At 39.9% G+C, this 16787-nt stretch overlaps 1 protein-coding gene across 4 annotated transcripts in view; it reads left to right on the forward strand.

Annotated features, from left to right (window-relative positions):
* The window catches only part of cald1a (caldesmon 1a), an 89259-nt gene that overhangs the window by 53823 nt on the left and 18649 nt on the right, over positions 1-16787 (forward strand). For 3 of the 4 annotated variants that reach the window (XR_005279888.1, XM_038275977.1, XM_038275978.1), the window contains exons 3-8: positions 5970-6107; positions 8344-8749; positions 9055-9087; positions 9838-9941; positions 10406-10673; positions 14484-14621. Coding sequence is in view for 3 of the 4 variants with exons in the window: in XM_038275977.1 (XP_038131905.1) it covers positions 5970-6107; positions 8344-8749; positions 9055-9087; positions 9838-9941; positions 10406-10673; positions 14484-14621 (1087 nt within the window). In the remaining variant the exon portion in view is untranslated. The remainder of the gene's footprint in view (positions 1-5969; positions 6108-8343; positions 8750-9054; positions 9088-9837; positions 9942-10405; positions 10674-14483; positions 14622-16787) is intronic. The other variant, XM_038275979.1, reaches the window with a different exon arrangement.

Here is a 16787-nt window from a genome sequence, read left to right on the forward strand (position 1 = left end):
AGATTTGGCTTCTTAATTCAAATTTTTTATGTGAAGTTTGAACCCCCCCAGAGAGTCCTGACAAACGGCCATGTTTCAGGTAGTCGTATTTATTGTAATTTTATATGATCTCATTTATCTGTGCATAGAAATCAATTTGGGTGGGACTGTATATCAGCTAACATTGTGTATCCTTGGAGCAGGCCCAGAGGAACGCAGGGTGGGGGGGGGACTCTGGTCCTATGAGCCCAGAGTAGGAAAGGAAATAATCCAGGGAAGCCAGCGTGGGAATGGGTCAGCATTTCTGACAGCCCAGTCCAATCCCCCGCCCTCCATCTCTCCCTCCTGCTACCATCCTTTAATTCCTCTGCCCTCCCTCCTGGTCGCTGCAGCCTTTCTCTCCTCGCTTTCCTCCCTCTCTTCTCTCTGTCCCGCTGTTGCCATAGAGGGTTTAAGAAGCCTTTTCCCATGAGCATTTCCCAAATAAATTTCACTGACATTTCTGGGATGTTTTGTTGTAATAATAATATTTGGACATTTTTCTCCCTAATAAGCTCTCTAATAGTGACGCTTTGTCTGCAGACAGTAGTTTCTGAAAGCTCATATAGAACTATGCTACATAATTTCAGCTGTCTGTTGATCTATTTTTGTTTTTTTTCTCCCAACGTTTAAGAAATTGTCACAGAGTTTAAATTGTGTGTGATAGAGCAACACAAAGTGCTGTGTAACTGAAATGGAAGGAACATTAACCCAATTATACATGTGTAAAAATAAAAATGTTATCTGGATGATATTTAATCTGATGCCGCAAAGCAATCCAAAGCAAAGGACATAAAATGCATGCCACACATTTAAGATTTTATTTGAAAAAACTGTAATTTTCCTATAAAAGGTTGCTGATGATGATAATCCTGCCTCTCAAAACATGTTTTTGTAACGATTATTTTACTAAGCGATTTATCCGTTAATTATTTTTCCAATTAATAATTTGATAATTATAAGAAACTAACACTTTTTCCACTTTTTTTATCTGAAATTCTATTTTTACTATATTATTTTGCTATAATAACAGCTCTAAGTAGGTTGTTAAAGGCTCTATACATTAGTTATTATGTTTGTTATCAATTAATAAGGATTAATTTGATTCATTCTTTCAGTCCTAGTGGTAACTTCATAAAAGTTTTTTTTTTTTTTTTAAGTTCAAGCCGTATGAATATTTTTGGCTTTTACTGTAAAGATATATGTTACTTGCAATCTTTCCTGTTTTCTTCCCATTTTTTGTTTGGTCAGCCTAGAAACAGACATCTGTTGGATGCTGTACACCAGCGAACACTCTTAGCTGAAGCTTATAATAACCATGGCTGCACATCATTTTGTACAGGAAAAGTTGGCCGTGATAAAATCTGCAGATTACTCCTTTTTCCATTATTGTGCCCACCCTTTCCTTCCCGTTTTTCATTTCCCGCTTCTCCTTTTTATCCCTGCTCCCCATTTCACTAGCTCTCCCTTGTCCTTTGCTCCCACCTCATATTTCTGTCAGTATGCTGATAGAGTTTGGGGCCCAGGTAAGGAAGATGGGGGGGTATATTAAATCAGGGCTTTGCTTAGTGCATGCGCCAAGGCTGTGATTGACAGGAATGCTAATTCAGCTTTTAGGAGTTTTTTTTTCCTTCTCTCCTACGGGGGAATCTTTAACCCTGAGTTTGTCGCCGCCATCGCAGCCACCAAGGACCCTTTTTGTTCCATTTTTAGCCCCGTGTCTTTCCCTCTTTCTCATGACATTCGGTGCCGTTTCTGGGGCGGATCGGTCCTGTGGGAGATGGAGCAGTTGTTTCACTACTTTTTCGTCTCAAAAAACATCATGTTACCATGGCAAAGTAAATGAAGGTTAATGAGCTTTTCTGTTACAGGGTAATATAGCTGAGGATGAAAAAAAGGTTGCCAAAACCTAAGTATACTGCACATCCTAGTTAATTTTTTAGGCTTTTTCTGCAAGATAAAATGATTGAAAGTAAAAGATATCATCTTCATTCTTCTTATGCAACATTTCTGTCATGCTAATGAAAGTTTCCATGACTTTCATGGAGCTGTGGGGAAAAACAAAGCTATAAGTAAGAAATGTCCAGAAGCTGCAGCACAACTTATGCTTGCAAAGTTGTATCTGAATAAACCAGAGGACATCTTGATAGTGTATTCAAAGACAGAGCAACAATCTTCGACTCTAATTCACTGTAACATATTTGAGAAAATCCTGTTTGAGAAAATCAACAATCTACTTTATGTGGTCCGGTCAAAGTCCAGATGGCAGGACCCTTGAATAGTGAAGATTTAATTACTACAATTATTATTAATTCATAATAATGAACAGAGATGTCCTCCCTTATGGATCTCTGATTTAAGGAATCACATATGTAAAGCATTGCCTGACATCACTAATGTCACCATAGGCCTTCCATGGGCGTCAGCAGATTTTTTGTTATTGTTATGACAACATTGTTCATATGAGAGCAAAATTAGAGACAGAGCTCGTTGAGGAGTAGCAGCTGAAAAGCAAGGAATGAAGGGAAAAGTTGTTCACAAGCTGTAAAACTTCACATAAAACCAGAGGAGCTTTGGCTCTGCTCACCACACATGTTGCAATTAACATGCAGAGGCATGCTTCGCTGGCTGACCTCAAAAAGCTGCGCTGTGATCTGAGGTAGCGGGGGCATGCGGTTAGCTGTGGGAGTGTAAGGGTCAGCCGGGGCAACGCCGATGAAGCGTGGTGCTCGGTTCATAAACGTCAGGTGGCTCGAATAACCCGGTTTCAGGCAGGAATTTTAAAGTTTGAAGGGGTAGGAAATAAAATAGCACAAATATAATTGCTTTGCAATATATTTCAGCTGCTTTATTTACAGTACAGTGTCATCCAGGCACACTACTACAACTTGGTCTCTGATAGAGAACGGAAAATGTTGCTTTCCATCATATCTACTTTTTTCTTTTTAAAGGGAGGGTTTGATTATTTTTAGGATTTTATTCTTATTTCAGTTCATGACATCTTGGTGGCTGATCGCATTAACATTGCATAAAATCTAAATCTCAACAAGTCATTTTTTTTAAATAGGTGCATTAGCTTTTAAATTGAGGAGCTAAGTCACTTTGTCAACAAAACAAGACATTTAAGACACAAGTTACATTTAAAATAAGAAAAAACAATTGCATTGTCTTATCTTAAGTGCTACTATCTAATTATCTTATTTTAAGAGTAAAAATACAAGTTCAGTTGGCAAATCTTATTTACCTGCTCAAATTAAGGCCAAATACACTTAATTTAAGACATTTGACTTATTTCTAGATCATTTTTGCAGTAAGATGTAACCAAAGTATTGCTTGTTCTGTATTTTTCAACAGTAGATCTTTGCTAATATCTGGGCATTATTGTAAGTAGAGCAAGAGAGTTGTGAAAACTAATCCAAAAACCAGATGTTTACTCATAACCTGCCTTGACCTTTCAATGCACCTGCTGTGTGCTTGGAAAGTTTAGTTTTTGACCAGCAAATGAGAACAGATAGCTTCAGCCATAAAGTTTTGCCGCTATTATGGGTTTTAGTTGATCTTTATTTTTTAGTCGATAAAATATTACTTTATAGAAGTAGCATAATCCGTCAGCTGGCGTATTCCGTCGGCTGGCGTATTCCGTCAGCTGGCGTATTCCGTCAGGTAGCGTATTTTGTAGAATAGCGTATTCCGTCAGGTAGCGTATTCCGTCAGGTAGCGTATTCTGTCAGTCAGGTAGCGTATTCTGTCAGTCAGGTAGCGTATTCTGTCAGTCAGGTAGCGTATTCTGTCAGTCAGGTAGCGTATTCTGTCAGTCAGGTAGCGTATTCCATCAGGTAGCGTATTCTGTCAGTCAGGTAGCGTATTCTGTCAGGTAGCGTATTCAGTCAGGTAGCGTATTCAGTCAGGTAGCGTATTCAGTCAGGTAGCGTATTCCGTCAGGTAGCGTATTCAGTCAGGTAGCGTATTCCGTCAGGTAGCGTATTCCGTCAGGTAGCGTATTCTGTCAGTCAGGTAGCGTATTCCGTCAGGTAGCGTATTCCGTCAGGTAGCGTATTTTGTCAGATAGCATATTCCGTCAGTCAGGTAGCGTATTCTGTCAGGTAGCGTATTTTGTCGGATAGCGTATTCCGTCAGTCAGGTAGCGTATTCCGTCAGTCAGGTAGCGTATTCCGTCAGGAACAAAAAAAGGGACAAATTTTTATTAAGCAGAAGCCGCATTTTAGACAAAGAGTTGTTGACATTTTAATTCCTATAAGTTAAGGTAACTAAAGTGTTTTTGTGTCCACTGATGATTTGAATTCTCTTCTTTTAGAAGATGGGTATCCCATTAGATATGGGCATCAACATTTGTATCGGCCGATGTTAATCATTTTTAGACACACCTGTGTGAGTCCAATAACGACAACCAGAGCAATGATAACAGCTGGTCTCCATATAGTCACTGTTTTTTGTTTTACGAGGTCATGTTTGTTTTAGTCATGCAATGTTTGTTTAAGTGATGCAAGAGTAAAATAATGATGCAGCGCTGGATTATGTGTTGAACTGAAGCACAGAGAAAATGTCAGCACTGTGGTTAGTTTTTCAGGGAGAATAGGTAAGGAAATATAAAAAACCTGATTAGTTGTTGGCCATAACGGCAATATCAGTAGATCATATCGATATTAAACCATTCTTCTTTGTTGATATATATGCATGCGTGCCTTTTTTCTCTCTGACTTCTCTTCTCTTTGCTAGTAGGAAACTGTGATTTTTTTGTTCAATCCTTGAAAGCAGCGTACATAAGCGTGTCAAAACAGTTGTGTATTCGGTTTGAGTGGAGATTTTAAATAAGGAAAAGTGATGATTCCGTTTTTTGAGATTGAAAAGTCACCCTTTTTCAGGTGCAGAAATTCTTAGAGTAAACTGTATGATATTGATGCGAATTGGCTAGCAGTGAGAAAATATAGATATCAGTAAAATGTGTTTTCTATGTAATGTAAATATTGTGCTGTGTACCATTTCTTCATCAATCTAAAAGGCCTGCAGAGCCACCATGTTGCTTTCATGTTTTCATTTGTGGAGTTATGTAGGCTAAAGTGGAGGGCACTTCCTGTTTGCTTAGCAGCTGACCTCATGAAATATGAACACTTAAAAGCAAAAAGTTTTTTTTTTTTTTCTATTCTTGCCACCATGAGACCAAGAACACTTTTTTGGGATCTTCAAAGTATTTAAAAGACTTAAGCCACACTGGTCAGTGTGGAGGTTGTTAATGAAGGAAGAGAAATTAGGGCTGACTAGTTTTTAGTTTCAGTAGCAATGAAATGTAAGATTTTCACTGAGATCTTTATTTAAGTTAAATGTAAAATAATTCAACTGGTTGACAATATATGCAAAATTACAGTAATAATTGCAATTTTGTGCCTTTGACATTCATGTCTTCAGTTACTGACCATCTTACTCCAGCACACTGTAAAGACGTTTTAGTGGATTTTACTTTTCATTCAATTTTGTTCATGTTAGAAAAGCTGATTCCTGGTTTTATATCTTTCTCAAAGAATTATTAACTGTTAAGATCGGTTATAAATTAGACCAGATTCGGACAAGCCAGAAACACTTTGATGGTCCTCTCTTATCCGCAGCCAAGCGAGGTCTCAGGCTGACTTTTTTTATCAGCTCGTGAAAACTGCAGCCTCGATAAGAAGTATAAGATGTCTCAAAGCTGACAGGTCAACGTGATAAGAGGAAGGAGTGGGGCAAAAGGGAGGAAAAAAAAAAAAAGCGAAGCAAATCCATCAGCCCTGGTCACCGTGGCGATTACAGTTCAATTTAAAGAGTCCTTCTCTTTGAAGTTTGACTTGGAGGTTTAAATGAGGATCGGAAGGAGGGTTGGAAATTGCGTAAAGAAAGAAAGGGCAAGGAAGAAAAAGTCATTTTGTCCTCTCACATTCCTCTTTTTCTGCTCCCCTTAGCATGCTCAGGAACGATGACGACGAGGAGGAGGCTGCCCGCGAGAGGAGGCGCAGGGCACGCCAGGAGAGGCTGAGGAGCAGGGAGAGCGAGGAGCCAAGCAGCCAGCCAGACAGCAGCGTCCTGACCAACAGCCACAGGTGAAACTCTCACAGCGGCACAGCCGCCTAAACTGGTCACTTCCATCTTCCAGTTGTATTAAAGCAAAAGAAAAGGCTATCTAAGCTTTAAACTTGTTGAACCCAGACCAGTATAGCTGATAAAATGTGCTTCTTCAACTGAGATGAAGTCAGTGACCTCATTAGAGAGACGGGCAGCAAGTCGGAATCACTTCCTTCCTAGAACATGTCTAAAACAAAATGCATGATCTCATCCCTTTCTGAAAAATGCTCGAAGAGCAAAACAGTAAAAGGAGGCGGGAGTAAAAACCCATCTCATTGGAGTGATTACGAATTAACATCCAAAAATACAAACGTTGCTTTGTGGTGGTGAATTTTTCCTCCCTTTGGGCTCAGAGATACATCCTGGGCTGGTGAAACAACAGGGGGATTGTGCCTGAGGATGCTGAGCCAGGAACAAGCTCTCACAAACCATTGTTGATTGTTTGGAGTGAAGGGTAATGTTTGCCAGACGTTAAGGTCAGAATAGTTTGAGTCATGCTGGTCTGAGTGAGATCGAAGGATATGCTCTGTTTACGTGTTGGCATAAGATTGATACTCAAGATGTAGATATTTGAACTAGATGTTGGTTTACCTGCAGCAGATTCAATCTTAGTTTGGAAAATCAGAGACAATGATGAGTCGAGCTAAATGCTAACCTGAGCAGGCCCCATTTGAGACTAAATTTAAATAATTTTTTTCTTTGAAGTTTGATCATTAGATCTATTGGTGCAAACACCCATTTTAGAAAGAGCAGTTAACGTATTAATCATGTTTTTGGATACTAGATTAAACACAGACAAATCTAATAATTTTAATTTTTTTTTTTTTTGCTTTTCTACCCGATTTGTTTTTTTCAGGATTCCCTAAGGTTAAAATGTATCTAGATGGTAATTGGATAAAAAGTGAAGAAAATGGAAAAAGATTTCCGTTTTTCCTGCTTTTATTTCAGTTTCCTACAGAACAGATTACGCTGCACAACAAAAACACAAACCCTTGATTTTTCTACATCTGCCTGGCGCTGTAGCTGCTAAGTTTTGACCTTTTGCTGAAAGGGTGAAGGATTGGAAGGAAATTGTAAACGGTGGGAAACCATCTGGATATTTTGTATTCTTCTGTCCTTATCTGCATCATCATTGTTGCTGTTTTCTCTTTTATTGAACAGAAAGAAAAATAAAAAAAAGATCTGTTTCATATCTGGTATAAACATTTTGCTATATTTTTGAGTCTATAATTACTGGCAACTCTGGATAAGATGCCATAAGAGGCAGATCAATAACTTTATGTAATATTTGTAAATGCTAAATTATACATTTTATAAAAAAAAAAAGATTTGTTTTATTAACAGAAGCTTTTACAAGATATTTATAGTGTATAGTAAGCATTTACAGTTATACTGAAAATTTGTATTTTATAAAGTAAACTTATTGATATATATAGTCTTAAAAACACACCATACAAGGAAGATGAGTTTTGATTTTTAACATCAAACGAAAACAAAGCAAAAAAATATAACAATCTTCTCCTCCTACCCCCCACCCTCCTTCGTAAAGTCTTATTTTAATGTTCCTTGCTCTATTGGGTCTCCTTATAATCTCTGTTATATCATATAGGATTTGCTTAGGTTTATTTAAAGATTGCATCATGTTAAAATGCATTACTTCATGTTTTTCCTATCAATCTAGATATAAAGCAAATCAGGCTCGATTCTCTCAACCAATATTTAAAATGTCAAATGGAGGAAATACCTTTTGAAGTCAGATTTGTGGCCTTAACAAATAATAAGACTGTGAACTGAAACTTTGACAACATTACTTAAATAGAATGACCCCCACATAAGCTTGGCATTGGTTTTAGGACACAGATTAAAAAAAATCTGACACATTTTCCCTCCAACTTTGACTGAAATACGACATCAATAACCGATAATATCACTGATCTCCGTTTGAACAGACGATTAATACTTGCTTTAAAAGCAGCACGGATTGCTCAAACATGACCGGGCTCGATGTTTCACATAATCAGCGGCTTTTCCTCATGATTAAAACCCATGTAAGACCAAAAGAGTTACACAGCAGCTAAAGGTTAGATTTTCTGGTACAGTTTAAGTGGATGTGTTAAAGAAGGTTGGAAAGAAATCAAAGAAGCTGTTAGTGTTTTCTTAATGGAGTCAGTGTTGCACAGACTAAGGCAGATTGTCCCCTTTCTCTCCCCGTAGCGTGACAGAATCCATCTCTGTGAGCAGCTCCTATGGATATGGCGGGGAGGATGAGGACCAGGCCTTGCAGGAGCGCATGGCCAAGCGAGAGGAGAGACGGCAGAGGCGCATGAAGGAGGCGCTGGAGAGGCAGAGGCAGCTGGACCCAACCGCCGCGGACGCCGGCGACGGCGTCGGCCTGGAGAAAAACAGCACAGAGGAGGAGAGGCACACGCGCGGCCGGCGTTACCGTGACACCGTGGAGGAGGAAGAGAAGACTGAAAGCATCAGCTCGAGGCGGGAGGAAAAAGAACCAGAGGAACCTAGAGAGGAGGAAGAGGAAGCTGCTCCTGAGAGAGAGGAAGAGGAGGAGCAGAGGGATGAAGCTGTAGAAACCAAACCAAGACTGTCTTACATGAGAGAACAGGTCAGTTTAATTCATTAATTCATTAACATTAAAACCATAAACTTCACCATACTCTGATAGCATGTTTCGATGATGGACCAGCAGGGTGTAGAAACTAAATGTGCTTTTAGGCTCATGTAAAAATTTCACAGATGCAGTTCTAATTGATAAGGTTTTATTTGTATATCATTTGTGCATATTGAAAAAAAAAACGAATAAATAATTAAAGGTCTTTATTTAGACAAAACGTGCATTAAAATAAGCAAACCAGGTGTTAATTTAGTTTTTGCTTACAAACGGTGCAAATATGATGCTTCTCTCTCCAGGCATCAACAGAGGAGACTGTAATGCAACACAAGGTACGCAGGAAAAGTCTCTTATATTTTTTATTTTGAAATGCAAATCCTCGAGCCAATCCCAGACCTGTGCTTCAAAGGACTGCTGTAATCCCTTTTCTTAGGATCTCATTGAAGAAGAAACCCATTCGGTAGTCAGTGAGAGTTCAAATCAGGCCAAGCCGGCAAACTCAGAGGTTGAGGAGGATTCAGTAGCATCAGGGGAGGCTGAAGAGGTACCTGAGGATGATTATATAGATATCCAAACAGACAGCCAGCGTATATTACTAAATGACATTGAAGAGGACTTTGAGGTATCTGAGATACAGCAATCAGAGGATAATGAGGTGTCATACATGCGGTAAGAACTTCAGTGTAGGTTTGCTGCACCGCTTCAAAGGGTAACTTCAGTGTCTTAATGTGTTTAAGATTCATAATCAGGCCTCTGTAGGAGTTCCTGAAAACTAAAACAAACTTTTGCTAATTAAATGTGATTAAAGGAGCAGGACACTGAAATTACCCGAGCACCTTGTTTCTGTGGCGTGGTTCACTCCGTAACCGTGGCGACTTTTTACAGGCCCTGTTACGCTCCAGAAAGTGATCACCGTGTTCCTCCTGTACCACTTCCACTCCAACATCTCAGCACTTTTCAGTCACATTGAATTTGGGTTTTGCTCACAATCGGCCACGCCCCCTTTTCTGAATTCTCCGCCTCCTTTTCCTGCTGGTTTACAACTGGTGGTTGATGGGAGTTTTTTTTTTTTTTTGCGACAGGTGGACGAGAGGGAAGACTCTGAGGAGGATCAGAGGAAGCATAACGGAGGGCTGCATGACGAGGCAGCTCCCAGACAGCACAAGAAACCTGAGAGGACCCTCAGGTACAAACATGCTGAGTCATCGTTTGCGTCTCCTCAAGTCTCCTGAAATATTTAGGAGCTTTTTGCTAAGTTTAAACTTAGATCCTCAGCCACAAGAAAAGTTTCCAAGATTTTATAATTTGTAGCATTTGTATCCACCCATTATATTGGGAGTTTCTCCTTCTGTGGAGTTTTGTGTATTTTATTGGTAATAAATGGGATTGCTCAACACAATACGTTTTTAAATGGTGTGTTTTATCAAGAGATCTTCAAAGAGAAGTCTAAAAAGTGTGGCATACACTTGCTTTCAGCCCCGATTGGTCAGTAGTTTCTGGAACCTCCAATTGGAGCTAACTTTACCTGCAGAGGAGTCCTGCTTTTTTTTATTCTCTCAGAAAGAAAATCTGGGTTTCTGTGTTTTAAATATTAAGTCCAGATCAAGTGTCAGGAGGTAACTTTATTCCTTGTTCTGTTGTCCGCCTCAGCCGCAGCAGTGTCCGTTCCCCCGAGGTGTCCGCTGGCGACGAGCTGGATGACGACGCCCGCCTGGAGGCAGAGCGCAAGCTGGAGGAGCTGAAGCGCCGGCGTGATGACGCAGAGAGCGAGGAGTTCGAGAGGATGAGGCAGAAGCAGCAGGAGGCCGAAGCTGAGCTGGAGGAGCTGAAAAGGAAGCGGGAGGAGAGGAGGAAGGTGCTGGAGGAGGAGGAGAGGCAGCGGAAGCAGGAGGAGGCGGAACGGAAAGCCAGAGAGGAGGTAATTCTTCAATCATTCGCTGCTTTTTCTTCTCATCCTTTTTTGTAGGTCGGTACAGGCTTGTACAAAACGTCACGCTAAAGTTCTGGTCCTTTCCTCTTAAATCAACCCTATTGTTAGTAGTTAAATCTCCATCTGTTGCTCTTTCCTCCTCCAAACAGCCTCACCCTGATGTTTCCGTTTGTATCTTCCTTTGAGTCGTCTTCTAAACGGAGGTGTCATCGGTTTTCCTTTCAATCCGCTCACCCCGAGGCCCCCGCGCTCTCGCCGTCACCCTGACTGGTCGCCTTTGTTGATCTTGGCACCGAATGTGGCGGCCCGTCTCCCACTATCAGCCCCCGTTCTCCTTCTCTTGTGTGATGTTAATGAGGCCTTTTGGTTAGTAATTAAAAGATGGCCCAGAGATACAGAGAGACTAATTAACCAAGACAAGGAAGCTGGAGAGGGTTGACTCACTGCCAAGCTCCAGCCATTGTCTGAATTCACAACAAATGGCTGGTACGTTAATTGGTTTTTGTTGCTGGGTTTTTGTTTTTTTTTCATGTTGTTGTCCAAATGGGCCGCTGTCTAAAAGAAATGACAACTGTAAATAAGAATATCTTTTGAGTGATTTAACATCTTTGTAACCTGCATCAAAGGATACATATACAGTTCTCTAGAAATATACCAGATTTCTTGGGTTTTTTCTGTTGATCACAGCAAATTTTCATATCAGAATATAATCTGGGTAAATTGAAAATAATTTTTATATCTGTCTAAATCAAACTTATCCTCTTTTTATGCAAGACCCTGTTTCAACATATACATCCCTGGAGATGTTTTAGCCGCCCTTTCTTTGCAGGATTGTTTTTATTCAGTCACATTAGAAGGTTGCTGAGCATGAACGGCCTGTTAAAGGCGACAGTGCAGCGTCTCAATCACATTTTAGCACTATTTCGAAACAAAGATTGTGCCATTCAGAGTCAGTTTTTATTTTTTTATTTCAGGATCATGAACTCATGGTGGAAGACAGAGAAAAAATCATGGTTTCATCAGTAAAGTTAAATGATACAGGTCCTAAAAAATCAGAACAACCCCAGATCATCAAACAACCTGACCCTACTATACCAGACCAGCTTTAGTTAAAGAGCAGGACTAAACAGATATACACAGAATGAATAAATTAAAAAAACCTAGGAAAAATATTCTTACAAAACAGTCTTATTTAGTGAAATGGTTTAGAATACATCTATACACTCACCAACCGTGTTGTTAGTTACCCCTTGTTAGCAGCGGGTTTTACCCCTTTTTGCCTCCAGAACTGCCTTAGTCCTTTGTGGCATAAATTAAATAAGGTACTGGAAACATTCCTGAAAGAGTTCAGTCCATATTTAAGTGAAAGCATCATGTAGATGCTGCACATCCATGATAATCTCCAAGCCTACCACATTCCAAAGGTGCTCTGTTGGATTAATATCTGGTAACCTTGGAGGCCTTTTGAATACAGTGAACTCATTGGCTACGTTCACACTGCAGCCTGAAGTGACCCAAATCCGATTTTTTTGGCCATATGCGACCTGAATCTGATCTTTTCATGGCTGTCTGAACAACACAGATCCTATTTTTTCCAATCTGACCCAGGCCACTTGGTTGTATGGTCCTGAATCCGATACGAATCTGATCTTTTCAAATGCGACCTGTGTCTGAACAGCCAGGTCGCATTCATCCGACCTGAAAGTCATTAATACCCGACAAAGGTCACTATTATGCGTGTTGCTACGCAGAAACGGCAAGAAAAACAACAACCATGAGAGATGATGATTCGGAGAGCAGTATTTATGTTTAACTATATTGAAAAGAATGTGTTTTTATGATTGGAAAAGACCTCTAGATGCGCGCCGGCACTACCATCCATGTTTACTTCCGGAAAAAAAGATCACGCTGGCCTGTGACGTCATTGCGTCCTCTACAGCGCATGTGGGACACTTGCATTGTATGACTGCAGTTCACACAGGAGATCACATACAAGTCGCATATATTTGGAAATTTGAATGGCAACGTAAAAAAAATCGGATTTCGCAAAAAAATCGGAATTGAGCATCAAGGCCTGCAGCGTGAACTTAGCCATTGTCATGGTCATGAAACCAGTCTAAGATGAATGATGTCATGGGTACATGAGATGGGTACTTTGGGTTCATAAATAGATGGACATTGTGAGCAACAATTCTCGGCTAGGCTGTGGCGTTAACTCAGCTGGTACTAATTGTATCAAGTATGCCAAGAAAATATCCCCCACACCATTACACATCACCATCAGCCCGAACTGTTGATACAAGTCTGGATGGATGCTTCAATGAGAAGGATAGAATATATTTTATTGTCCCCTAGGGGACATTTGTCAGTGCATAGTAATAGCTGCCATTTGAAACAATAAATCCCAGCTAAAAGCACATATATAGCCTACAAACACACTCATAACACATCCCCCAAACTATTAGAAATAAATAAAAATATGTTTTTCATGCTGTTTTGACCCTACTATTCCAATGTAGCAGTAGAAATTGAGACTCACCTCAACCAGGCAACATTTTCCCAATTTTCTAAGGCGCAATTAGGTGAACCTGTCTGAGTTGTAGCCTCAATCTCTGTTCTTTGCTGACAGGACTGGCACCCGGTGTGGCCTTTTACTACTGTGGCCCATCTGCCTCAAGGTTCGGCATGCTGTGCGTTCAGAGATGATTATTGGAGTTACTGCTGCCTTTCAACCAGTCTGGCCAATCTCCTCTGACCTCTGGCATCGACGAGGCATTTGTACCCATAGAACCGCCGCTCAATGGTTGTTTTCCCTTTTTTTGGACCATTTTCTCTAAACCCTAGAAATGGTTGGGCGTGATCAGCAGTTTCTGAAATACTCCAACCATTAAAGTCACTTAAATCCCCCTTCTCTCCCATTCTGATGCTCAGTTTGAGCTGCAGCGCTTGTCTTGACCACAGCTAGATGCCTTAATGCTTTAAGCTGCTGTCATGTGATTGGCTGATTAGAAATTTATGTTAACGAACAGTTGGACAGTTGTACCTAATAAAGGGAACGGTGAGTGTTTATGAGGTAATAATAATAAAAAAAAAAAAATTTATCCACCAGACTAACTCTCAATCTGAATCAGTGTTATTTTTAAATGCGATGTAAATGGGCTAACACCTTCCTAAAGTTTTCGTTTTCTAAAATTTTCCTAAAAGTCTTGGGGATCACCATGTTTTTTTGGGTCTTTGTGTTCTCTTCAGTCAGCAGTGGATTGGGCCTTTAAACTCTCTTATTGTTGCAGACTGACCTTAATCGAGGTGAGCTATTCTGCAGGGCTTTATGCGTCCTTCTGGGTTGTTTTGTGACCTTCTGGGTGAGTCTTTGATTGGCTCATAGACGACCTTTGGTAGGACGACCTCTTATGGGAAGGTTCAACACAGCTCCATCATTTCTCCATTTGTGAGTAATGACTAGCACTGTGGTTCTGTGGAGTCCCCTTAAAATTGACTTGGTAACCCTTCTTAGAGAAATTGATGTTTTTCTCTCTATTTTCACATTTATTTTCAGCTTCTCTTCTTTAATATAACAACTCCTCCCTTTAGAGCCACTTTTGTTCATTTTTGATTATGTTGGTTATGTCTAAAACATTTAAACAATCAGAAAAGTCAGAAATGGAACCAATCTGTATAAATATGCACGTTAAATAAGGTTTAATGAGCAGATTACGGGTTCAGCAATGTCTTGCAACAACAAAATGAATATTCAAAGGTGTAAAACTGATTAGTTTTGCCTTCTCTTGTCTGCCTTAGGAGGAGAAGAGGAAGATGAAAGAGGAGATTGAGAGGAGAAGGGCTGAGGCCGCTGAGAAGAGACAGAAGGTGGACGATCCCGTGGACGGCGAGGAGAAACCATTCAAGTGTGTCAGTCCTCGAGGCTCTTCTCTGAAGGTAAGCTCAATCTCTCAAGCTCCTATTAAGCATTCTCTTTATATTTTGATTCCTCCCCATTCTTCCTTTCCTCAACGGCTCATCTAGCCCAAAAAGTCCTAAATATCTATCCTGCAAACACCATAAGGTTCTGAAGCCAATCTAAACAAACTAGATAAGAAGATGTAATGTATCCTTAAACCTAAAACTCTGTGGCTTCTACAGCTGTTTCTATTAGGAATGGACCCCACCAGGTTCTCATGGTGTGTTGATCTGGAGTAAAAATGCATTGGTTTTCTCAGTTAATTCAGCATGAGCATGGACTAATATTTATTTACACCCTGAACAATAAAACATCTTATTTAGTAGCCAAGCAGAGCTAAAACCTGATACATTTTTTGACGAAGTTGTTGTGGCCACATTGAAGGAGAAACGGATGACTTCTCAGTGGATGTAAACTAGGGCTGAAACAAATAATCCGATTAATTAATTATTGAAATAATCGTCAACTAACTTAGTAATCGATTGATGGTCAACCGGGGTGTACAGACTCTAAAATGTGCCTTTAACTGACCAAAATTGTAAAAAAAAAAAAAAGTAAACATTTTCCATGTAAGATAAAAAATCCTTCTCATCTGACAATCGTCTGGAAAAGTTTTAGTTTCACCTGGTTTAATTTCACAAAAAGTCTACTTTAAGAAACCTTTTGCTATCCGAAGAATAATTGACAGATTCATTTGCAAAATAATAATAAATAAATTTATGAAATGGGTAGAAACTAAACATGTTCTGTAATGAGCCGTTCTTACAGTATTATGACCAGCAAAAAAGATCGGACAGCATTTTGAATTTTTTATTAGTGCAGCTAAAATAAACAACATGCTGATCACTTTAATACTGAGACAGTTTTATTATAATTCTCATATAATGACTTGAGCAAATTCTAAAGAAATCATTTCTAAATTAAATTTTAGATCTGTACTTAAATGGTAAATGCGCCTGTACTTTAAGTTTTCTGACGTTTTCAATTCAGAGAAGCACTTCATACTACATTCAGTCATTTACACACACACACACACACACTGATGGTGGCAAGCTACACTGTAACCATAGCTGCCCTGGGGCTCACTGAAAAAACGTAAGACTGCCGTACACTGGCGCCACCAGTCCCTACCAACGCCATCAGTAGGCGGTACGGGTGGAGTCTCTTGCGCAGGGACACGACGACACTGACAGCCTGAGCCAGGGCTTGAACCTGTCTTTCTTGTAAGTGGGATAAAATTGTACTGGGCTTTTTTTCAGCCAGTTGACCAGCAGTGAGTAGCACTTCATTGCCCAAGATGTGCGCCTGTACACCTAAAAGTTTTTTAATCTGGCAGTGCAGCAAAGCTTTCTTAGCACCCAAATTAAAGAAAACAGGAACCTCTCACCTACTCTAGCTCCATATTATAAAGAGCTATCAAACTAAGATTACACATGACACAAAAACAGGAAGGCTCAGTGACTTTTAAAAGTTCTGTAGATATCCTGTTTGTCACACATCTACTCGCTTAAAAAAGAATCACCATCCTGTGTCTCACCTCCCCTGCTTCTTCATAAAACTGTCACAGCTGAGGAAGGTTTAATTAACTTAAATGTGAATAAATGTCTCCAGTGTTTTCAAAAGTCAACCCCCGCATGGCCAGAATCGAGGGGGATTTTCAGCCAGTGGAGAAAATCTAATTAGGGACATTTAGTTGTAATATGGTGCTGGTCTAGAGAGACCCCCGACTAAGTAGTGGCTCTGATGGTGAGCTCTGACCACACCAGAGTCCTTGGTGTTGCTGACTAAAGATGGGATTGTAAATTAATATCACTTCTCCACCTTACAGACACAGCCTTACTTTGTCATCATGTTCACTGTAGGTACGGTTTTGCATGCGTGTTGGTTTTTTCCATGCATGTGTGTCTGCATGTAATAGAAATATTGTCAATAAAGGATTTTGAAGTGGTGTGTTTTATTTTTTTATTTTATTTTTTGACTTTTGTGTTGTTTTTTTTGGGTTTCTGGCTTTCAAGAATTTAAAAATCCACTGAAGTTTGGTCAATGTACATGGAAGCTCTTTCATGTAGGGCATCATTAGTAAGTTTCAGTTTTGCAGATAGCTTTCTGTGCTTGCCTTTTTAAGGATGTATTCACCACATCTG

This window comes from Cyprinodon tularosa, unplaced genomic scaffold (assembly GCF_016077235.1).
Source record: "Cyprinodon tularosa strain WSP-4 unplaced genomic scaffold, ASM1607723v1 ctg986, whole genome shotgun sequence".
Taxonomy (NCBI): domain Eukaryota; kingdom Metazoa; phylum Chordata; class Actinopteri; order Cyprinodontiformes; family Cyprinodontidae; genus Cyprinodon; species Cyprinodon tularosa.